Genomic DNA, 25,652 nt, shown 5'->3' with positions numbered 1-25,652 from the left:
GGTGAGTATGAGTGTGTTAACTGGCTGTTAAGTTTGATATAAAAAATATAATCCTTTGCTTTCTCTTGTGGGTATTGATTTTAATTATAGCCATCATGTACTGGGGCACAAGGATGAAATTGAAATAAATTACTCTACAGAGAAGTCACAGACGTCTTTAGATCTTCTCAAGTCTTTACAAAGCCCCAGGCCCAACTGCAGGGACAGGTCATTTACTTAAAATAAAAATATAACATTCTGTACAACTTAGAAGCAAGGAACCACATTTCACACTTCATCTGTATTATTTATTAGATGTAAAGGATTTGCACATTGTATTTGTAATTTAGTACATAACAATGAAACCCTCTTCTGAAGGTTCTCTGCAGCAAGTGTCCATCAAAAATACATACTATGTACATTCATATACACATACAAATTCCAAATAATAACATGATGTAAGATAGAAAAACAGCCTAAGTCATTCTAGAATAGCAGAACAGATGTTTTGTGATTGATTCAATCTTATGCATTTTTAATGTAAACCCTATCACTTACTGAGCACAACCAAAACTCACCTCACAATAGTATAAATCGTTTACATTCCATAAGCAGTACATGCTTTTCTCTTTAACAAGTCACTACTGATTCTGAGGATGGACCACACTTCAAGGCATCAGGAAGTGAAAGCACCAAAACATTTTGCTGTCTTACCCATGTTCTCCTGCAGCTGCTGCTGCTGCTCAGTTTCTTGTGCTTAAGGGCTACATATGTATTCACAAAGATGCACAACACTCATGGAACTGAAGAAAGGTACCAGTGACCATAAATTTCTCACTTCTTTGTGGAGCCACATTGCTCAGCTCACAGTGTTTAAACTGAGAATTACCAAGCCAGGCAAGATCAGTCATGTGCACAACTACACAGAAGGCTCCCAGGTGTGTCATCTCAAGGTCTTCTGCTCGCACTAGAGGCCTTTCGCTCGTGTGCCCTTCCACATAAAATACTAAGAGAAAATAACATTAAAATGTTATAGAGCAATTTCAGGAAGGTTAGACAAGATGACACTTCCAAAGCCAGCTGCTGCGGATGAAAAGGAGATGAGTACTCAGAAAGGCCTAAACCCTTCACACAGTCAAGCTTACATGTTTAAATTACAACAGTGGAGACAGTGGTAGCACCTTGCTTTCAAATCAAAGCACAGATGTCCCTAATTGGCACTGCAGGAAAGCCCAAATAAAGGAGGAGTTTCAATTTAACAAATGCATTTTGTAATTAAGGGCAGATTTTAAAAACACTAACTTGCACCTATTGATAGTATTGGTACTATATATGTACACCTTTTTACGCCTTTTGTGGTTTTTGTGGCAAACATGTAGGCCTTTTCACAATGAAGCTTTGTACAGTTTTCATTGCAATATTCATTTACTTCACATTCAGCTGGGGTTCACAGGCTCCTTCCCATAATAATCACATCTTTTGGGAATCCCTCCATTTTTGCAACTTCAAAGCAGCCCAATTTGCTGTAGAAGTCCAACATTCTTTTATCGTTTTGCCTCACTTCACAAAAGGCACCATGGGACCCTGTGTAGAGAAAAGGCATTTCAGTCAGCACCAAAAAATTATGCTGTTAAAATTTCAGCGCAGATTTCTGAGCCATCGTTAACCCTATAATTGCTATGTAATGAATGCAGAATTGACTTTTCAGTTTCAAAGATTTATGTTTTTTCAGTCTCATTTAAACTCCCTGAACTTCATCTGTAATGTTATAATTATAAGACCAAGAAAATAGTTTGCAATATCTGTCTTACTCCAAACCTTGTTTATGTGATAAGTAGGAGTGACTTAGGTGAGACCACCCTGACAGATGAAAGACACTTGATAGACATTCCTAAAATTTCAGCCTACACAAATCAAAGCTTTTAACCAAAGCCAGTACAATATAACATTTTTACCAAAACTGTCACATAGTGTGGAGAAAAAATGTGAAAGTCAAGAGACCCATGCTTTTAGTATGCAGAGAGTTGTTGCATCAGATTGCAAAGGCAAATAAACCGGTCACGATAACCTTGCAGCTAGGCTGGAAAGAATTAGAAGAATCACAGCTCCAGTGATTCACCTACCATTGGCTTTCAGTGACGAAAGCAGGCAGCCCATCATGCTCTTGGCCACACTAGGGTCAGTGACCTTTGTGTGGATGTCCACTTTGATCAGAGAAGGGAAATTGCTGAGGAATGATTCAGGCAGGCCCTCCTGCTCTTCATGGAAACTCAACATCATTTTCTAGAAAACAAGGAAATAAAACACAAAACACATAGTAATAACCATATAAATGACTATGAGGCCATTAAAATATTTGATAGAATTTGGCAGCAGTGTGGAGTAATGCTTAGGGCTCCAAACTGAAAAGTTTAGGTGCAACACTGATGGCTTCTGTAAAATGACCAGCTCTATATGTTGTTAACTTTCCTGATTGCCATTTAAAAAAATCTAAATTGTATTAACTACTTTTACTTGAAAAGGACAAAAATAGTTTATGTTAATAAATCTAGTTTACTAAAAATAACAATTAACTCTTAATTTTTAATTTTAAGTAATCTTAAGTTTTAATTTTTTTAATTATTACTGATGTAATTATTTTGTGTATCACAAAATATATATATATAACACTGATGGTATGATTTGCTCCCTGAGGCCACCCAGATAATACTGACCTCTGCCTCAGAGAGATCTTTCTCAACATCTGGTTTAATGTATTTCTCCTGCATTGTTGGGATCCAGCTCATCTTGCACTTTTTCACAAAGGGTTTGACATCAACTGTCCCAAGAGCATAGCCACAGATTCCTTCTTCATCCTCCAGGACAAAGCCATAGTCTGGGCTCAATGTCAAGAAGCCTCCCACTAACCTGAGTGACAACAAATTAACACTGTGAAGCATTCATGTGGTATCAGTTTAAATTTCACATTTAAAGTTAAAAAAAAGTTCTTACAGTTCAATGTCCATGATTCAGACAATGCACATACGTCTGCTTTGCACATAAACCCTTCATTGTCAAGCTAGCACAGTCTCATATGAATTAAATGCATTTCTATTAGGTTACTTCTGGAAAACTAAAAGCCTTTGTATATGAGAAGAAACACTCAGGTTACATTTTCTGTATTGTGCAGAATTTGTTCAAGGAGTGCGGTCTAAAACTACAGTTAAAGTAAATAACTATTAAATATTAGTTAAGCAATGGTGCAAAACCCCTAAAATCTAATTAGTCAGAACTTACCTGTCTCCAATTAAATCTGGCTGCTCAGAGAAAGGAACCCCATCTATTCCTTCGTTAAATATTTCTCTGCATATCTTGTACACAGCAGGCTGGGAAAAAGAAAATCAATCAACAACATTTTAGAAGACTACGAGAAACACAGTGGTTCACACAACTGTTTTCAACACAGGCCCTCCCAGGAGTCCCCCACACAAGACCAGCTTTCACTCTTGCCAACTCTGAAGATGCATTCAAGTAGAGCGACTGCTGACAAGGCACAGTTCACCATAAGCATCTCAGCTGAACCCCAGGGCAGAAACCAGAAAGTAATTGGGGAGAAACAGATTCTAAAGATTGTTTTTATTCTGCTGCTGTAGAAGCCTTTGAAATTGTTCTGTAAAAAAAGTTTTTCATTTAATCTTTTGTAAGAAACATACATCATACTTTCTACATTATTAATAATTGTATAATTCCAACTAAAATATTCAAAAACGGTAACATAAAGAGCATTTTACTACTTTATATAAAAGGCTTTTTTTCATGTTCTTGTTTTTGTTCCAATTAAAGAAACTCCTACAAAGCTGCCAAAAACTGATTTAAAAGTGACACTTAAAAGTAGCACAAAAGTAAGCCATCTGCAAAAACAAATCTAACAAAATTCAAAACATACAACTGCGAAATTACCCTCAAAGAGCCCACTTATGCACATCAGTGATTTAAATGATGAAACAGTCTTGGACTATCATCACAAAACCTAATGAAATAACAGTACACATGCATTAGAAAGTTAAATCCCACTAACCTCATCTTTTGCAAAGTATGGCCTTATGGAATAAATTTTAGAGGTTGGCATAGCAGGCGGAGGCTGGTAGAAAAGGTCATTTGCCCCATCAATTGGCAACAATCGCTGTGAAAATTAAATATTATTTAGGAAACTTGGCATACAAATGCAGCACTGCCTTGATCTGCTGCAGTGCTTGTCCTTACAACATTTAGTATGCTATTGCTGTACAAACCTTATACCAAAAGGGCTAGCTAGTCAATCCCTGGACTGACATCGGTTCTAAGGAGCCCATGTGGATAACACTGAAATGCCAGTTTTTTTATGGTGTTTCAGTTTGTAACATCAATAGCAAATTTGAACACATTTCTAGAGCTTTTTATCAGAGCAGGTATTGCAAAATGATTTGAAAAAGGAAAACAAAACATCTGAGTGGAGAGGCTTGGTCTGAAAAGGGACTAACTGGCTAAAGGAGATGCTCCTTCCCATTTGCAAGGCATCGCAAATCGCTGCGCCAACATTCCTGTAGAGAGAAGCAATGATGCAGGGGCAGGAGGGTTTGGAAAACTCCATGAACAAACTCCGATAACACAAACAACAGAGCTAATCCAAGTACCATGTCAATGGAAATTGTAACTTTGAAGTTAATTATTTTTAATCTACCCAAAGCATAACAAAATCAGGTGTGAGGAACGCACTATACCAAAGCTGGGTAGGAACGGTATTTCTGTCCTATTGATCATGGAGCTCTCTCGCAGGAGCGCATGCTTGCGTACTCGCAGGCGCATCAGTGCAAACGCTTGCGCAAGGGGATAATTAGCGCTGTGCTTCCTGCAAAGAAATGAGATGTCATGAAAATAAAACCCTAGCCACGCTGCGCTCTCGCTGGCGCCTGGGAAAAGCAGAATCGCCTTTGGGCAGTCGCTGAAAGAAATCAAACTTGAAATTATTTTAATCAGATTAGGATTATCATCATGCCAAATCTTTATTTTGGGGGAGTTAATCCATTCCCCCTTATTTAAAACCTTTAACAGTGTAATTTTATTTCAATTTTAAATACTCAGCTATGTGAGAATTCTGGGCTTTTATTATTCCCACTCATGTTATGGTTGTTTTAAGTGGGAAAGGATTAATAACCATTAGGGCCAAAACAGGAAACAATCAGCACACCTTCAACAGACCAATCCTTCCGTATCAGTGCCATACCATTGCTTTTAAATTGAACAATCAGTTGTGAATTCAATATTGGATACCTGGAACTCTCCTGCTAGACCGCCCCTAAAGGCCCAAGGCTCTTGGTCTCCACTTAAGAACTGTGCTGATGATTGACTACGACACCCTGTTGAGATCAGATCCAAGCGGAGAACGTTACGTGAGGGGGCGCTTTCCGAAAGAATGAGGGAAAGGGGGACTGGGGGAAGAAGTGTCTATTTCCAATAACTTCAAAGAAAATTCAAGTTAGCCTTAAACAGTTCTATTGCTTTTCCCTATACATACTCAACTGAACTACAGAAGTGAACCTTGGGGCTCTAACAACTAAAGCTTACACTTACATCAAAAATAAATCTGAAAAAAAAATCAGATCTAAAATGTGTTTGAAGTACTGATCTATAAGAGACCCTGGCGCAGCACGTTCATTTACAAACATTACAATGCTACTGTTATTCTTCTGTGCATGCATGCACATTTGATACATCTTATATATCACAATCAAATTCTCCAAGGATTTTTTTCAAATTATTTAAATAAAATAATGTATAATACTGTACCAGTTTAAAAGACTGCTACAGAAGAGCCTTGCGAACATTTTGAGTTTATTTAGAAAATCTTCAGTTCTTTTAAAAGAACACTTTTTTGCATTTCTTAAAAGCTTTCAAAAACAAATTTTCAATATTATCTCATGTGAAACTTCTTCTTAAAATTAATCTGGAGATGAAGATAATGTAAAAGACAATCCTAAGTGTGGTTTATTGAATAAGAGTCAAAATTACAGGGCCCATATTTCCTTCCACAGTATTATGTAAAAACCTGTGTTGCAAGTGAGAACCTGTCTTAGATTTGAATAAACAAGGGGAAATCACCAGAAAGGACTGTTATGAAGCTAGTATGCTTGAATCATTAAAGCCCCTGAATTATCACACTTCATCTGAAGTCACATTTTAAAATATCTGTCTTGTCACATGACTACCAAAAATGAAGATCAAACCCATGTTCTGCTAGAAAATGCACAGAAACAGCATCTTTGTTTCAGATCTTTGGTCAAAATGTTCCAAACCAACACTAAAACTCGGAGACAATTCAATCTGTATACAGGTCAAGGGTCTGCCACTGTTATGGTACAGACATAATCAAATATGAAACTGAAGGCAGGGGGAAAGGTAGCAAAACTGAACCATCTGACAGGTACACCTATTACTTCATTTAAATATGAAAAGGTTCAACTATAGATGTCAACTAATCTCCTTCTGATTTTTTAAGATGAGTACTACAAAGTTAAGGGGTATCTCCTTTTCAAGTCATGCAACAGGACGTATGCAGCGCAAAGGCAGGATAAACACTCCTGCACCAAATTTGATTCACCAAAACCTAAGCGATGAGCTAGCAAGACACAACCCCTAAAAGCACAATTTAAGAAGAATTCAAACTTTAAAAAGATCCCGAAAAACACTAGTGAGCACAATGCATTGGAAATTCATTTTCTCAAAAGAACTAGGCCATTTTTCTTACAGTTTCAACATGAAAGGAGAGTAGAGGGGAGACTTTTGAGAATCTTAAAAGATCTCTATGAATTCTGCTTAGAAGGCACATTAGAGGCTGTGTCAGAATTAGCTCACTAGGCCTAATAATAGAAAAAAAACATGTTAGGGTAAGCTGTCAGAGGAAAAAAAAAAGTTATTTCTTATTTGAAATTTCGCTGCGCAAATGTGACTTCATTTTGAATACATTCTAATCTTACTGAAGGACAATAAGTTCTGTAAAATTCTCATATCACACTTAAATAACTAAAAACCCATAACAAAAACGCCAGCACTGTGCATACATCGGCCATTGTCCCTCCAATAGCAGTAGAAACTTGTGCAGAGGATTCTTCCATCTGTACACAGTGAAGGAAGAAAACAATAGAAGAGGTTATTAGTAATTGTTCAAAGCACAAAATCAGTGACACTGACAGTCTGCTGTCTGCACTTGTTCAATGGGGGACAAAGCATGGACTACCCCAAAACTTTGATGGACAAATGTGATCTGCTCAAACAAACATATAAGATAGGTCACATTTACAGGGAGTAGGTTACTAACGCCTCAGTTCCAGCTTCACACCTAATCTTCTAATTAAACTTTTTTGTAAACTTCAGAGTTGCTAGGTAATAGTTCCCTTTAAATAAAAAACCTGCATTAAGCATCTATTAAAATAATATTTGTCCCAAAGGCTATAATGATTAATTAATTCTCCCTTCTTTAAATGGGAATAATTAAGTGATGGGTTTTCCAAACTGTTGCGAAGTGCTTCATGTTTATACATGAAAGCCACACCATCTCTCAAGCCTATGGCATAAGCGTGAGACATGAGTATCAGGATAGGGGAGATGAATAGTTACATAAACATAAAATGTTTACATACATAAACATAAAATGGCTGTTGTGTCTATGACCTATATTTTTAAAAAAGGTCCTGTTGTATCCATCACCCTTAAATGATGTTCTTTACTTTGACCTGAATATAATTACCACATGTCCATCTCCTAATCCACCCCACTGCATTACTCAATATTGTTGTACCAAACTCTGTTTCCGCAGTGGTCCAACCAGCTTCTATTGCTGCCTGCTGTGTAAATAATTGCAAGTCCTCAGCTTTCCTTAGAGCTGGCTAGAAACCTGTGAATGAAATGAGGTTACTACTGTAACCCAGGCCATGCTGGTGCTTTAAAGAATCTAAGCTGCTTCCAACAGTGATACCTCATTTTAAATCCAATTGATTCTAACTGTAGCAGTGCCCAGTACGTTTAGATTCAATTTCCACTGGTCAATCATCTTATGTGCTTAATTGACAGCTGTTATAGAGAAACAGCTCAGAAATCACCAAGAACAAAACATTAAGTTTAGTAACCATTGCTTTGTGTAGAAGAACACTGTGATTAAAAGTGAATACAAATAAGCCCTGGGTACACTTCTACAGTTAGGAAATCAGAAGCATAGAGGATCTCTGTGGTGAGCTTGCAATTGCCTGTATCTTTAAAAATACACTTCTTCTCACCAGATACAATCTGGAAAGAAGATGTGGAGAACATATTCAAAGACTGATGGTCAATCCACCAGACCAGAGGCTGAATTACATTTATTTATCTTTAATTTCCCCCCTTAACCTTTTAGACTTTTGCACCAGAATAGCCTTACAGAGCCTTCAATTTGAAGCTCGCATGCGCGCTAGGGCGGAAGGGATCGACTTTCCTTCCTGACCAGGCCCTTAATCAAGAGAGAGATGACAGCAGGTGTTACTGTATAAACACAGCAATGTTACCGGACACAGCAAGCAGCAGGGTCTACTGGCATGATGACCACCGTTCAGTTTCCAATGTTTTTCCATTGATTAAAGCTTCCTGAAATTGCTGTGTAACAGCAGGATTGAGCTGGGCATTGGCAATGAAAGGAGCAGGCCTACAGTGCAGTCAGCATTCAGTCAGGCAGAAGAAGGTTTGTACACAAAATAAAAATATATACAATGCAGCCTGTAACCCAAACTAGTGAATATATTAGCCCAAGAAATGTTAAAAGGTTTGTCAAGTGAAGGTGTGCTAGAAGTGTGCATGTACATGTGAGACTTTACAATTGGCACCTTTAAAAAAAACTCATCTGTTGATTTAAAAATAACACGTCTTTCTGTTAAAATGTAAAAAGGCTTTGCAATGTTCAAAAGACATTATTTTGAAATGAGTAATGTAACACAAGAACCAGTTTTTAAATGACAGTTGTCATTCCAGAATTTCTCAACAGAAATGAATGAACTCTGAGACAGAGCCAAATGTTTTCCAGTAATGTGTAATAAGAGATTATCTTTCAATCTTAAAGAATGTATCTGTTCAAAAAAACTACAGGCTTTTCAATGTCTTGTTTTATTTCATGGGCTAATGAAAAATGTAAAGCCCTGCTATTGTCACAAGCATGGTATCTGGATCTATACCTACCTAACCACTGAACAAATGATTTCACCATTGAGATGATACTCTTTATATCCCAGATGTAGGGATATAGATCGTAGAGTATTGTCCTGTTGGCAGAGTTTGAGAGTCGGGTGAACATTTGGATGACTGAACAACACATTTCCTCAAATGTCTCCGCACGTGACTGCCATTCTGCAACCTGCAAAAACCCACAGAAGCAGACTTTAAAACTTCTAGAAACATGGCATTTGTAGTGTTTTGTAGCGTTTACGATTATTGCTGAAACCTGGGCTACAACAGCATACACCATTTTATATAGTTAACTCATTCCAGATTGTGTTAATCAGAATAATTTCTTTCATTCATGTGTTAATTCAGAATCATTCATTTCTTGATGGACAATTTCTAAAACTCATCTGGCACAGTGTACTCCATTCGGTTTCAGGCACCAATACTATCTTTGACTAGAACCAATATGAAACAAGATTCATACATATTAATTTTCATTTTGAAAACTTTTTTCCAAGGTAATAATAGCTTTGAACTTATTTACACTTAACCTCGAGTATGCATTAAGATAGGTATCCCATTACAGCCCAATCACTTAATTTAGGAAATAATGTTAATAGAAAACTAAACACTGAAGTGTCAAAACGGCGTCCATGCTCACCTTTTCAGGTTCCTTCCTTTTGGAGTTGACACTGACGACACTGCTGTTGGCCCTGAGCCAGTTGAACTCCTTCAGCATCTGCACAGCCTTGGGACCATGCTCATAGGGCAGGTAGAAGAGCTCTGCCAGAAGAGTGAGGTCCTCCAGTGTCAGCGCCTCTGCTGTGTACAGGGGCTTCTCATTGGGGCCTGGCACAAAGGTCTCTTTGTTTAACTGTTCATCAGTCTGCATGGGGGCAATGTCACTTCCTGAGTCCTCCTGAATGGACATTTCTGGGGACTTGGACTCCGCAATGCTCTCTTTGTCAGTGTCCATGGGCTTCAGTTCCTCCGTCATCTTTGCCTTCACGATTTCTGTCAGGATCTGGTTGACATTCTTGGTGTCTGGTTCATCCTGCTTCTCCACCACCATCTCCATGGGTTCTTCGTCTGACTGCAGCAACAACTGCTCCTTCTTCTCCACCTCGACCTCTTCCTCCTCTTCCTCCTTGCCAAGTGGCTGGGGCTCCTCACTAAGTGCCGCCCCCTGACTCATGATTGGCTGCTGGTAGACAGTGGTCACGGTTGTGGAGGATCCAAGATTTGGTGCCCCTAGGGAGGCCACATCTAGAGCTGAACTCTTTGCTCCACTGTGAGGTACCTGCCGACCTATCAAATAGAAAGCCAATCATGTTCATAACTGAGCTTCTTAAGTCAGTTAATAAAGAATCATGCTCCATCATTTTTCTTACCTATATTTAAATCCCCACCTTCCTGCCTATCTTTTAACTCAGAAAAGTAATAAAAAAAACAAGATGCTACATACTGTTATACTGATGTGGCACTCCAAATTCCCCCAGCCACTCTGTTAGGGCAAGTTTGAGGGCCAGCTGTGGACTGTAGAGCATATCTGTCTCTAGTTCTTCATCACTCCCTTCATTCTCCAGCTTGATCTGAATAGACACTGTGCTGTCCTCAGTGTCTGCTGTGAGAAAAACACACAACAGAACAGCGTGATAAGGGGCAGCTCATACCAGTGGCTAATGAAGCCATGCAACTCTGGCAGGGCCTAGACCAGGGGTGGGGAACATCCGGCCCGAAATCATTTGGTCCAGCCCTGCCAAGGCAACCGCAGGCATAGAGCCTGGCGATAATTCGATAACGATAATTATCGCGATATAATTTTCCTCGATATAATTTGAACAAAAGTTCGATAAATGTTCATGCTTTGCGCATGATACGCGCATGCGCCCTAAAAACTGCGCAAGTGCGCGTGCGTGTTGCAGACCGGGCAGCTAACAGATTTGTTTAATGTTTCTGCTGTTTGGCAAGTGTTGTGTTCTTAAAATAAAGAGATGTTTAATTCACCAATTAACTGTCTGGTTTCTTCAACTTTCACTCAGGAGAAAAAAATCTGCCTTTAAACTCGAAAGAAATAATGATTTGACATTTATCGTGATAATTATCGATATCGACTGATACAAAATTTATCGTGATAATGTTTTTGGCCATATCGCCCAGCCCTACGCAGGCGGGACTTGAAATTCAATAAATCTAGGAGCTTTTTTCATAGCAATATAAATTTATATTAAGTGAATCATAATAATAACTTAAATTTTGAGGGACAAGCAAGGAACGTCCAGGAACGTACGGGATAGACAGGACACATACGAGTACATGACGGGACAGACACGCATGCTTCTCGCCGTCTGCCCGTGGCCCGTCTGCCTGTATTGCGGTGACTCGGAGGACAGTCAGTGCCAGGCAGGCTGGGAGTGTACACGTTGCGAAAGTGTTAACACACTGTGTTTTACGAACTGCGGGATGAAGTCAAGCAGTTCATGGAGGTGAAGGGAAAACCTGTCAGGGAACTCAATGATAGCAAGTGGCTGTTTGATCGACTGGGCTCCAGACTGACCGACGCAAACCTGGAAAAGCAGTTGCGAGTAGCAACATCATCAATACCAGCTAACATCACATGCCTCAAAGAGATGCAGTTCCAGCCATCACATTAGGGGTGAGTTAATTAAATGTTTGACCAAATATAGCAGGCTAATTTTTTAAATTGATCCATTTTGTATGGCCCGCGAATGATGTTATAAATATCCAAACGGCCCTTGGCAGAAAAAAGGTTCCCCACCCCTGGTCTAGACTATTAAGCCAGTGCATGATTAGTAGAGGATATTTGTCACATGCGAAATGTTCAGTTATGTTTTAATGCTGTCATCTTCAACGATGGCCTTGTATACAACAAATGAGTCACCACGTGAATGTACTTTAAAGCCACATATATTTTTTAAAATGGGCTACAAAGTGTTACAGAGAGCAAACAAAAAATAAGCTAAACTACTAACGAACTTCCTATCAACTCAATACACAGCAGTACTTACTCATTACAACATCTTTTCGTACTCCATTCATGTTGGATTTGTACCAGGTGGCCAGGGTATGGATGGCCACAAAGTTGGATTCAAATTCACAGTTGGGGTTGGTAAGGACCCCCTTAAGTCTGGGAATGAGTTCTGTGGACCTCCCCTTATATGGACCCAGGAAGAGTCTCTTTTGGTCATAGTCATTGGCATGAATGTTGTCCCAGATAACTGGAGCCCTCTTCAAAATTTTGGATACCTCTTCAATGGACTCCACTGTAATGTCTTTTGACACTACTTTAGGACCTGTCAAAACCATTCAGAAATTATATATGATTAAAACCCACACATACATCACACACATTCCAAAACAATGTCCCGAGTTCTACACTACAACAGAAGTAAAGCCACACAAAACTCTACCTTTTGTTTACCAGCTAAAATAGCACATAAAATATTAAGAGTGTTTTCCTTAATATTAACAACAGCAATGACGAGAACATTTTCTGATCCGTAGAACAATGCATTATGAATCACAACAAATAAAACAGTGGAAAAATTGCATTTCTAATGTATCCTCACCTGTCCACAGCACCTGAATACCTGGAAGAAGCTTTTCACCAACTGTCCGCAGATAAGGGGATTGAGATACATTTGGATAACAGAAGGTTCCACAGTATTCTGTTATAGACACACAAAATAAATTAAATATAGTAAAACAGTTAAGCTGTTCAGTGTATATGCTTTTCATACCAATATCTTGAGAGAATTACTAGGATTTTGTTTTGCTAACATATATGTTAGTGATACATGATACATGTAAACTTTTAGTTTATTCCTTTTTTAATTGCCACCAGCAAAAAAAAAATCAGACATTAATGTTGTAATTTTTGATAAGGTCATCAGATTATATAAAATATGTGACAAGGCCTCCACATTAGCTTCATGCTGTTGAAGCAGCACTGTCCATGAGAATACTTGGTTATAACTAATTTCACTTTCTAAAATGGGGTGGAAACCCCAGTCATGAGAGCAATGAGAGATCACATCTCAACATGCTTATATTCTCACCTGTAGGGCAGAACAAAAAAGACTCAGGTTCTCCCAAATACTGAAAGATCTCATTTGTGATGGAGACCTGGGCATGGGCAAATGAACTGAAAACCTCTTTGTCTGCTGGGCACATGTTGTGATCAATGTCATCAAACAACAAAGCAAAGGACTTGCATCCAAACTGAGAGACCTAGCAAAAGAAAGATAAGCTTGGAATCAAAAACACTTCAGTCTCCAAAAACACTTACACTGGGCACATGTTGAGCACTCAACATTGATGACACAGATGCCATGAGTTCAAGTGTGGGTCATATTGTGCAGATTTGGCCCAGTGCCAACAGGGATATAGTGGAGATTAGTCACAGTTTGCTAGGCTCCCTGTGAAACAGCAGCTGCTGTGACTTCTTAGCTGCCTAAAGACTTGTGGTGATGTCACAGAGGGAAACACCACCTCTCCACTTGGCCAAGGGTGCCTGCCAGCTGCTGGAGGCAGCAACCAACCTCAGAGGTGCACTGCCAACATGATCAGCAGTGCCAAGGTACGCTGAGGTACGCTGAGCACAGGGAGCAGTTGAGAAATGGAACCCCCCCCCCATAGGGAGGACATTTCCCCATAGAAATTGTTTCCTTTTTTTATACATACCTTTCCTAAAGCATTCCGAGATTATTTTTTACACACATTGCTTTCCCCATTTAAGAGTGCATTTGAAAATTACTCAATTCAAGCAAAACAAACTAGTCTCTTGAAAACATTTGTCAAAGCAAATGCCTTCTAGGACTCATAAACCCTTTTCAGTGATTCAGATCGTATATCTACAAGACCTACTCTGCACTGAAGCTCTGCAATTCATGCAAGGTTCTAATTTTGATTATTTTGATTTTGAAGTCTTTCAAATTCAGTTATCTCTACTCTGAATGTCTAAGATGTTTTGAATATAACTATTTTCTTTTATAGTTATAGTTTACAGCATGGGGGTAAGGAGTTTAATTTCTTCTTTGTATGCAATTAACAAGAGAACTCTGCTTCATCAAAATTTTGAATATACACATATTGTTTTGTGTTCTAATCGATTATACACTCATATATACAAATGACAGTCTGTAAATTGTACAATCTGAAACAAACAACAACCACAAGTGTGAATGATCTTGTTTTAGTTGACTTCCTTGCTAATTCTCCCAGAACACTATCACTGGATTAAATTCAGGATCTGATATCCATTCTTGATCCATCATCAAACAGTCACTAATTCCTAGTGTGGCTCACAGCCACCTGGATCCAACCCTGGAAGCACAGGGAGCATGGCAGGACCACACCCTGGACAGGATGCCAGTCCATTGTAGGACACAGACTTATGGACAATTTACAGACTGTTTGTTTTTTGTACTTTTTCTGAAACCTTCCAATTACTTATTTAGTAAGACTTTGTGAGGTGAAATTACTTCGTTGTTTTAAGATTGTTTAAAATAAACTGAATTCAAACAATTGTGTAAAAAAACAATGAACAGAGCAGTTTTGCTGCCCAGCTTGTAACTTTGTTTCAGGATTAACAAGCACACACTAGGTACAGAATACCAAAGTTTTAATAATGTGAAAAAACACTCTTCCATTTTTTAAATAAAATGTGTAATTTTATTGTAAAAAGTTAAGTTTGACTGAAATATTTTTTTCTGTCAAAGAACACCATGCAATTGGTGCAGATGCAGAACATGCCTGTGCTCCTATAAATGTAGAGCTTGCAAACTGTTAAATAATAAAAGACTCTAAGGAGCCCAAGCGCCCTCTTTCACACACAGTTGTAAATTGGGGGCCCACATATAGTTCCTACCTCTGATTTCATGTTGCATGGAAACCTGAAAGCTATAAAATGGCATAAAATTCTAATAACCCAAATTAATCAGACTTTCAAATTGAAAAGAAGCTTAAAATCCATTATTTTAAAGCTATCCATTGTTAAATTAGAACATATTAAAACACAGGAATATCACCCTACAACATCTTAACACCCACTGCCACACTGGATCAATTTGAGTAGTTTTACATGTTGCTCCTTGTACATTTCTGCTATATATCCAATTTTAGATAGAGTGGGAGTTAAGTCTCTAAAGAGCTTATCTCAAACACCAAGACGTACACAAACTCACCTGATCTAACTTCCGCTTTAATGTTGAAACTTCTTTCTGGTTGGAAAATGTTATATCGAGACCAGGGGAGATAGCGTAGATAAATTCAATTCCGTGCTCCTTTGCAGCAGCAATAAGGGTCATAAGTTGCTCTTAAAAGGGGATAAAATAAAATGTTTAGATGTTATCTTATTAACATTCATACGATAACAGACTCAGCAGATTATGAACTGTGCCACGTACTATGACATGAAAAATACTCACATACACATAGGTATTTCCTAACCCTAGGATCTCAATGTGTCTTATACAATCTAAGATCTGATTTAGTTCTTACCTGCTTCTTCCACTGAATACATCTCCCTCCAAAACATCCTGTGCTTATAGTCATCTTTTGGTGCATAAAGGTATGTATTCAGTCCCCATTTCTGTAGTCTGAATAAAGAAAAGAAATGCTGCCTTTACACAATTTCATCAATAAAACAGGCAGTGGAAATGACTGCTCCACTTTCCATTAATAGGACAGATCTCAACTTGACACTTTTCTTAACATTTACATGATAAATGTAAACTAACATAGGGTTAGGGATACATTTTGAAAATGTCTTTGCAGGACACAATCACAAAACAGAAAGCTATTTGGTGATTTCTGTGATGGGCAATGATGGGCCTCAAAGGCTGGAGGGGATCGTAGCTTTCTTTCCACATGAGCTGTCAATTACTTGACGGACGTGAACAAAATACTTCTGCTTCACAGCTCCACTGTGCTGCGTTTCATCCCAACTGGGGAAGAGTTTTTATGACCCTCCTCCCAGCATCTGAATGACGCTTTCATTGGGTGCTCCGATTCCTTCCTGCCTCCCAAAGTCATGCACAGACTACTCTAAGTTAGTTCAAGGCAACTGCATACTTGCAGGATCATGTTTCAAGTACAATCAGTATTGTCTACATGTCAATCGACCTAGTAAATGTGCAAAACCAGGATCAAGGCTACCCAACACCACATGACAAAACACTAACTACATCATATAAATGGTTCTAAATTCCCAGGTATTTTCAAATCAAATAATACATGCTAAGTTGCCACTGGAAGGTGTGTTAAACGAAATGTTCACTATGTGGAAATGGAGACATACAGAAGTTCTCACACGCAGCCTTTTTACAATCCAGAGTTTCAATGCACATGCTGAGAACAGTGTCTGAATTTGCATTTGTCATTTATTCATCGGTTTTCTAACTTTCTTCCAATTCAGAGTCTAAAGGGTGCCGAACCCCATTCCCACAAGTACACCATGGATGGGACAACAGTCTATTGCAGGAGAGACACGCTCACTCACTACTATGGCTTTCCCAGAAGGCAACTAAACTACCAGTATGTTTTTTTGGATTGTGGGAGGAAATGAGAGCCCCCAGAGGAAACCTGTGTGAACACAAGTGTAACATAGAAACTCTGCACAGACAGTACCCCAGGTCCAGAACTGAACCTGGGGCCCAGTGCTGTGAGGCAGCTAACCACCACACCACCTCCATTTATCATTTAGTTTTATAAAATATATTACTTTAATAGTCATGCCTTTCTGCACGTATTTTCTAATTTTCATGATAGATTATATACAGTCTTCAGCATTTCCAAAGATAGAATTAACTACTCTGTATTGCCATTTGTAAGTAGAATACAAAAACTGGCCGTACACAAGTTTTGGATGTGTGATTTTCCCAAAAAAACAAATTATATGAAATCAGAAGATGGATTTTATCAGAATGTTAAAATCTGACTTTGGAAAACTGGTAAATGCCCATTACTTACAGTTTGAAATCTACTGCTTGTGCTACAGTAAGCATACCAGGAAGACAATGCCTATTATGCTACTTGTAGAAAGTATGGTCATTCAGATTAGGATAATTTATAGCTCTTCATCACTGGATCATGCATCATAAATCTTTAGACCTTAAAAAATACAAATACCAACAGGTTACCTCCTGAAAAGCTCTTTCCTTTGTTCCATAGTCCATGGGCGCCCATAGAAACCTGTGCAAAACAGAAGAGCACCAGTGTTTTTTTCTTACTGCCATGGCAAAACAACATTCTTATCACAGCTAGCAGCTGACAAGCACCCCTCAAAACCACTGCCAGCACACCTAGCATACATCAATATGGCTCCTTTTCGCAAAGGTAGTTTTTCAATCTGTAAAATGGCAGTTTTTCATTTGATATAGGATTGTAGCATGCCAATATACTGTAAGGCATGGAAGTGGAAACTTTTAGTGGTAATAGAATTTTTAGCTTACTGGCACATGAGGAAAAAGCAGAGGTTCATTCACTGTCAGGTGGAAACACACTTAACTATATTAATGGAGAGCATAAACTAAAAATGCATTGACATTGGAGAGGCTTGGAAACTGGAAATACTGAGAAAAATAACAGATTGCAGCACCAATACCTGACCCGATTTCCATAATCACACACAAACCCAAAGGAGCAAAGAATGTTGTAAAGCCTTATTTCGTCTCTTACTGGATACAACGATTTAAAACCCAAATATGATATTCAGTGGGAGTTTATATAGACCATAGTTTGTACTAATGTAAAATGCCATAAAATAAATATCACCTAGCACATTATATTAGCATATTGTACTCTCAATCTGAGCTTCTCTAGCAGAAAAGCAAAGGCACAAAGTAATGCTCTTTTGAAGAACTCGATAACGCTGCACGCCACCTGTACAAGAAAGAAAACTCTTAATTCCACAGGTTAAGGTTAAATAAGCTTCTCATAAATTTCATCCGTGCACAGTAGAGCCCTATCTCAAGATACACGGGAAAATACTTCTGCATGCAATTCCTTCTTGTTCTTAGCTTCAATAAGTAAAAACGTCGGGGACTAGTCACACGTAGTCGCAACAAATTATTTGAACACGGAACACAAAGCAACATCGCGCCCCAATAGCAGAGGAGCAACACTAACTAAATCCTAACGAAAGCTAACAAAACGGGACGTTTTTTTAACCCGATATGGTACGATACCCACATTAGATTAGCTACCATTTTGCGTATTCAACAAAATAAAAACGTTTAAACGATTCGATAGTAAAAACACAATTAAGAGGTGTATTTAGTGGTAATAAATTTCTCATTCAGCCATGACACAGGCTCCAGATTCCTGAATCCCTTTGTGTAAATAAGTACCCCCTTGCCGCAGTTCTAAGTGACTATCCCCCCCTCCAGAAAATAACAAGTAACATTAACCTTTATCAAGAGAACAAAGGTCAGTCTAATATTCGTGGATAGCTTGATAGGCCTACTGGATTCTTAAAAGGCAAAAAACATACGAATACATCCGGATACGCGTACAGACCAGCGATTTATCGTACACTGTGTATGAAAAATAAGACCCTACGCTTCCGGATGTCACAAAAATGATAACGGTCACTATCTCGGCGTTCTTTTAGTATGGCAATGATCGAGCGCAGAAGTGACCGATGTGCTCCTCACCCTCCACCACGCCGCTGATGAATGTCCTGCGACCAGTGGTCTCGGTGCCGAGGCTGGGCTCCTCTACTTGAGTCGGGGCGTCCGCCGCCGCCTCGGCTGCCAGGGGGCTGGGGGTCTGATCGCCATCGGCCGCCTGGGGCTCCGCCGCCTTCTCCTCCTGGACCATGGTCCGGGGCTGCGCGGGGCTGAACGTCAACGAAGTATGCGGGACTCTCGGCTGGAGAAGCGGTTAGCAGGCCATGTAGCGAAACGGTATGAAGGCAGGTGTCTGAGTCTCGGCTGGAAGACGTAACGGGAAGCTGTATTCGTCACACCACCTGGGAGTAGCAGTACCCGCACAGGCCACCCCTGGCAACGGGGAGACGTTTTAGTTCTTTCTTCAGAATTGCGTTGAGTGCACTGAGTTCTCGGCTAAAACGACAGTTATTAACGCCTTCTCGGAATTTTCCTCGTTTTCTTAGCTGCAGCACAAGTATGGCTAAATTATTTAAGTCTAGAACATCAATCCTCCCTTTAAAATCTGTACATTGCGATCCGTCACCGGTGCTGTACGTATATCATGAGGCGAAACGTTACTTTTTTCAATTATTTTCCGATTTTTATCGAATTGTTTTCAAGCTGCTCGTCTCCTCCGCTGTGCTCCCACCACTGCTTCCTGTTTACACCAACTGCGCAGCCGCAGAAAACCGGTTCAGACCAGTCCTAACCGGACAGTCCCAGGGAACCCACCAGGCATACTGATTTCAAAATGTTCAGTAAGGCTGGTTTTAAAATATCAGCGTCGAAATGTGTTTCCAAATATTTTTTAGAAAATATAAAACACGAATAAATTATTTTAACATGCTGCTTAAAAAATCAACTCGTTGGTTCTTTGTTGTAGTCGAATTTGTACACATGCGCAGTATGGTTCTGGGAGGAGACGGGCATTTCTTAAAGGTACCGCGTCATAATTAAACACAAGACAAAGCTGGGTGTGGGATTCTGAGACGCTCAGATTCATTTGCAATATCTGAAAGGTTAGAAAATGAGATGAGGCTATTTATCAACTGCTCATATGGTAAAATCCCATCAGGTTTTTTCTTGAAGGATTTAATAAATTCAGAGTTATTATTTGAGTAAGTTGCATTATCCCTTGCTGTTATGTTCTGCTCTGAGAAAATTGGACAGAACCATAATTTTGAATTTTAATACCTGTTTTCAGATGTAGGTGTTGAGACAGGATTTGTTGTTGCGCTGTAGGCTGTCAGAGGCGTAGGACTGCCACAGGGGACAAAAGTACCCTGACACCCCAAAAGTGAGACAACTCCCAACCAGACACAGGCCTGGACTACTACTGTATACCAGGCTAGCACTTGATGAAATCCAAATACATAGTGTACATGTAAACTGTCCCTTTTCAGAACCTGAAAAATCAATATTGGGATTCCAAGGGTGTGTAAACCTGGAAAAGTTATCAATCCTGCTTTGATACAATCAGATATTTTCTCTTCATTCTTTATAGTCTCGATGTCAGCAGCTTTCCTAATAAGGGCACAAGATAAACATAATAAAAGGGTTCTTATATAGCTATGAGTTTCTTATAGATAAAGTAATCGGGGAAAGCCTCTCCCATCCTTGAATATTTCTTTGGTGAAAACATTGATGTTCCACTACCCAAACCTGCGTTATACAATCTTTTACACCTGGACGTCTAGATTTCCACCTTGATCTACCTGTGAGACTCTTTGGCATCCAGCAAAAGAAAAGCATGAAGTAAATGCAAGTTATTAGTTATCTCACTATTCTGCATCTCTTTGATTGCCCTGCTGTATGCAGCCTCTGTTTGGAAGATGTCCAGATATAGTGAAATGAAAAATGTGTCACTCTCTCCTTCCAAACAGGACAGACTTTGAAGTGTTCTGTCACAGCTGCGATTTTCAACACTTGTACCATATTGGGCATTTTATATAATATATGTGATTGGACATTAACAGACATCACATAAAAGATGATTTGAGAGGCTCACCCTCTGTTCCTCAGGCAGTGACTGGAGGATCGAGAGCTGATTCTGATTGTGGCAGGTGTGGGAATTCTGGGATTAGATTTGTTATTTTAGGGAAAACATTTTTTCTCATCCCATAGTACTTCCTGCAGTGCAGCAAAAAGTACATCTCTGTCTTTCATTCTCCCTGCTGGCTATGAGAGCACAGCCTGTCTCTCTCTGGACTGCCAGGTCTGCCTGTGTCAACCAGTTTCTGTGGTCACTGAGCCTGAACTTCATCAGGGTCGATTTCTCCATAGGGCCTCACACCCAAGTCAGGAACTTCACCATTGTCTGTTTTCTTTCTAGGGTCCCGCAACATAGTTTGTGTTGTGTTTGCGTTCCAGTGGGTGAGGTAATGTTGTGCTGTGATCTGTTTGACTCTGATGTGTGATGTAGCAGTGCTGTCCTGAGGCTGGTTGGTGTCAGTGTGGCTCATGTCAGTGAGCTTCAGTGGACTCTTCTCTGAGCCTGCGGTGGTAAGAGTTCTGGTCACTTTTTTTTAGGTACAGCCAATATTTAATTTCTCTCTTATGTATAGTTATTAGCAATATTAGCAAAGAATTGGCCTAATTCAGCCCTGTATGCATTGTTTGTTGTTTTCTGCACATGGAGACTGATTTTACAGAACTCTGTGTGCAGGGCTTCTATGGGGTATCTATCCATCCATCCCTCCATTTTCACTCCGCTTTTCCTGGTGAGGGTCACGGTTGCAGCAGGCTAAGTAGATCAGCCCAGACTTCCCTGTCCTCAGCAACAGATTCCAACTCCTCCTGGGGGATTCCCAGGTGCTCTCAAGCCAGCCGAAGTGTGCTCACACCTGAAGAAGGCTCCACGGCCGAAACGTTGTGTTTTCTTTCTTCTCTTTTCAGTATGGAATAAACCTATTAGTTGTTCCTTTGCAGCCTATGCATGCTGACGCAGCTACCCACCTGAACTACATAAGTGGAAAGGACCTAGCCAGACTAGACCCTGGCAATGGGGTGTCTATTTAGTGTAATTTTTTGCTATCCCTGTACATAGATTTAATGATATCATAGACCTGATCCTCTACACCACTTAGAAGAAGATAATGGCCGTAAGAGTCCTTCATGCCTAATTGAATCAAATGCTTTTTTGAAATCAGTGAAGTAGGAAAATATTTTTTCTTTGTTTTCTTGGTGGACATTTTTGTTTGCAGTGTGTGTAAAGTTAAATGCGTAAATCGGACGTGTGGTATTTTGGAAGGAAGATGATCTGACTTTTATTTAGGACACTGTACTCAGTAAGGAAGGCCAATAGTTAGGCCTTCATGATACGGCAGAAGACTTTTCCTCAGGTTTACCGTTCGGTGATCAGTCCTTGACTCCAGACCTCAAGGAAACTCCCAGCCCCTAGTATGAGATTGAACTGCTTGAGAAGAGCTTGAAGAAAGCTCAGAGGCTGTGTCTCAGCATCTCGTTGTTAACTCCATCGTGACCTTTCAGGGTCTGAGGGGCTGGAGTTTATATCGTAGTTCTGATTCTGTGATCGTGGAGTCTAATAGTTGGTTGACTTTGGTTGACCTTTATAGTAAAATGTAGGATTTAGAGTGTGTCATGTATTGTTTAGTAGATATTTTCAAAATGCTTTAATAGACTTTTCCATTTCAGAAGGCCACTTCTTCTTGTTTTGATTTATGTAATCATTTTTGTTTTCCAGAAGCAGTTTTAGGTTATTGATTCATTAATTTCTTAGAGCTGTCTGCTTCTGTGTGTTTCTTTTCTTTTTTTAAGGTGTGCTTGTGGTGTTTTACCATCTCACAGTATCTGAGATGCAGATCTGTGTTTTGTGGTTGTCAGTGTTTTTGGTTTGAAGGTTCTTGCAGTGTTTTTCTGGTATTTCTGAAGGCTGTATCAAACAGTTTTTCTTTTGCTTTTGGAATGTTTTTTCTTTTTTATTTTAATTTAAAGGCTGGTTTCTCAGATATGCCATTTCAATCCTTTAAAGCCAAATGCATGCCTGTTTTATTGGTTTTATACCAGATGTACGGGCATGAGATCAATAATGTCTGAATTCCTGATCATTCAGTGCTTGCTGGTATTCCTTGATGCTGTTTGTGTCAGTGTGTCTTTGGACTGTTGTGCTCTTATGATGTACAGTGTGAATTTGTTGTAGTTGGAGAAAGGAGTTTTTTGGTCGTTGTCGTAACCAGTTAAGGGTAACCATTCTTGTACTTTTTAATAGGTAACCTTTGCTGTAAGTTGTAACCAGTTAGCCAGGTAACCATTATCACAGTCTGTATCAAGAAGTAGTCTGGAGTTATCTAGCACTTCATAGAACAAAATACTGTAGTAAAAAATAGTAAATGCTGCTTTTCACGACCATACATGGTAAACTATTTTCCTAATGGCCGCCTGCCAGTTTCCGATGGAGACTTCAGTCTAAGATCACATCCCAGATGTGTGATCCATTCGGCCTGTTCTTCTTGGAAATCCAAAATGGCCTGAAATTGCTGCCCTTAATTACAGCAGTCGGCCCAGAGAGAACTGCATTGGAGCTGTGCCAGTTTTAATTGCTTGTCTCAAAAGGTAGTGTTGCAGTGTCTGTTGGTATATAACATTTTTTTTTTTAAATAAAGGGTTTTTCTTTTGCCAGGAAATCGAAACATTTGTGCTTGGTTTTATTTCTCTATCATGTTGATATTTATTTCCATTCTAGTTACTTATTGTAGGGTTTATGTTGCTTTTCTTGGCTCGCTCCCCAGACAGATTTTCATCTCAACACGATTTGCGGATGAAATAAATGGTTTTAAAAATGGAAGTATTCACTTGGTGGAGCCGGATTGAGCTGTGGTTGCGTGTGTGAAGTGTTACTTTAAAATTGCCCCTCTCCACATTTAATCAAGCAATGTCAATTTAACAAGATTTAGCACAATATGTTAATCATATAGGATTTTACATAATCATACAATTTTGTTTATGAGCGCTTTTGAAACTCAGTGTGCTGTACAGTAAGCCAAATATAAAACATAACAGAAGTAAAGAAGAAAGAAAATACTATAAATCTGCTCAGTAAAACTAAAACTCAAACTTAATCATACATTAAAAGCTAGAGTGAAAAGACAAGTCTTTAAGCAAGATTTAAAATCCTGACACTGTCAGTCTTTAGTGGATTTAGGCAATGAGTTCCACAGACATGGTACTGCACGGCAGAAAGGCACTATTTCTCACTGTATGGAGTCTGGTCTTCAGGAGAGTAAGAGCGCTCTGTCTCTCACTGTGTGGAGTCTGGTCTTCAGGAGAGTAAGAGCGCTCTGTCTCTCACTGTGTGGAGTCTGGTCTTCAGGAGAGTAAGAGCGCTCTGTCACTCACTGTGTGGAGTCTGGTCTTCAGGAGAGTAAGAGCGCTCTGTCACTCACTGTGTGGAGTCTGGTCTTCAGGAGAGTAAGAGCGCTCTGTTCCTCATTGTGTGGAGTAGAAAGAAGGTCTGAATCATCAGACTCTAGCTCACACAGATAACCAAGAACTCAACCTGTTCCATATACATGGACAGAAGAACCTCAAAGTCCATGGGTTTTCAGAAGGCATATAAAATAAAATATACCCCTTTATACTTGTAAACTGGCCTGAATTAAAGACTTAAATCAAGTTTATTAAAATGCTTCACAACCTCGCTCTTATTATTGTCTTATTCATGCTGGTCAAGCCTCCTAGTGTTATGGAACTGGAGCATCTTTACTGTGGAAGTAACGCTCCGCTTTGAAAAATGAGTTGCAAGTGAAAAAGTGTTAAGAGTTGCACAGAATGGCCAGCTTCTGTAAGGCCAGCTTCTCATTCTTAAGCTTCCTATTGATCAAAGGTCCTCCCCTCTTTCCTAGACACTCATTAATTATCACACAGTTCAGAGGTGACATGGGATAGTGAGACAGGTCTAGCTGGGGCTGGGGCCTCTGCTTCAGCAGGGTACTTACATACAACTGGGTTGTTACTGGGCTCCTGCATATAGCCAGTTAATCAATGATTCCTGAGCCGTCAGCTCAGCTCTGCTCACACCGTAAACATTAAAGCGATACTTTCCTCCCCCCAAGAGCAAGGTTAGGGGGTGTCCACAAACAGAACACATAGACAGAGAAGAAGCTGGAAAAGGCAGAGTCCGCATGACAGCACACAGGAGAGGATGTGGAAACCAACACCTTTAAGATAGGATAAGATCACTTTATTAGCCATATACAATCTCTTGCATTAGGAATTTGTCTTTTCGTATACCCCAGCTTGCTCTCCATGAGACACACAGGCACATAGACAGGGAGAGAAGCTTGGAGTATGCGAAAAGACAAATTCCAAAGTTACGTCAGCCATTTATACGGCACCCCTGAAGCACCTGGGGCTAAAGGCCTTGCTCAGGGGCCCAACAAGGATTCCTGCCAGCTGTGGGATTTGAACCGGCAACCACAGGCCGGTTCACAGGCACAGATCCTTAGCCACAGGGTCACTGCTCCACCCCAGAGAGCAGCAGGGGAAAAGGAACTACACAGAGTTTCATCCCTTCTTTTGCTGTGGTGGAAAGAGACACACCAGATCACCAACCGTAACTGGAGAATAATGCTGCTGCACTTCTGAGACAGTGGGTTTGGTAACTGGGGTCCATGTGGTACTTGTGCTGGTCTGGATTGTGTGTCCTTTAGAGGTAGGTTTTGTGATAGGGGCTCTGGGCGTTGGGTAGAGAGCATGAGTGAATAAAAAGGGCAGCTATGTAGATGAACTGTCTTGTCTGGTCTGTGGATCCACTGGCTGTTCTGTGAGACTCAGGAAACC

At 39.8% G+C, this 25,652-nt stretch overlaps 1 protein-coding gene across 2 annotated transcripts; it reads right to left on the bottom strand.

Annotated features, from left to right (window-relative positions):
- Nucleotides 1-265: 265 nt before the first annotated feature.
- oga (O-GlcNAcase) lies at nucleotides 266-19,665 on the bottom strand. Of its 2 annotated transcripts, XM_088635995.1 has the most exons (17): nucleotides 18,858-19,665; nucleotides 17,343-17,394; nucleotides 15,703-15,800; nucleotides 15,387-15,517; nucleotides 13,260-13,431; nucleotides 12,771-12,869; nucleotides 12,210-12,494; nucleotides 10,646-10,804; nucleotides 9,842-10,488; nucleotides 9,196-9,370; nucleotides 7,056-7,109; nucleotides 5,269-5,354; nucleotides 4,037-4,141; nucleotides 3,256-3,344; nucleotides 2,694-2,886; nucleotides 2,103-2,262; nucleotides 266-1,563 (listed from the first exon to the last, which is right to left on the bottom strand). In XM_088635995.1, exons 1-17 carry the CDS (start codon nucleotides 19,021-19,023, stop codon nucleotides 1,427-1,429), a joined length of 2,808 nt encoding a protein of 935 aa, XP_088492121.1. In that variant the 5' UTR covers nucleotides 19,024-19,665; the 3' UTR covers nucleotides 266-1,426. The 2 variants fall into 2 exon arrangements, with proteins under 2 accessions (XP_088492121.1, XP_088492122.1); XM_088635996.1 differs by lacking the exon at nucleotides 7,056-7,109 and having other exon boundaries at nucleotides 18,858-19,661.
- Between the last annotated feature and the right edge of the window lie 5,987 nt (nucleotides 19,666-25,652).

This window comes from Lepisosteus platostomus, chromosome 6 (assembly GCF_059453375.1).
Source record: "Lepisosteus platostomus isolate fLepPlt1 chromosome 6, fLepPlt1.hap1, whole genome shotgun sequence".
In the NCBI taxonomy this organism is placed as follows: Eukaryota; Metazoa; Chordata; class Actinopteri; order Semionotiformes; family Lepisosteidae; genus Lepisosteus; species Lepisosteus platostomus.
Note: the sequence above shows the minus strand (reverse complement) of the source record. Positions and strands in the feature narration are given on the sequence as shown.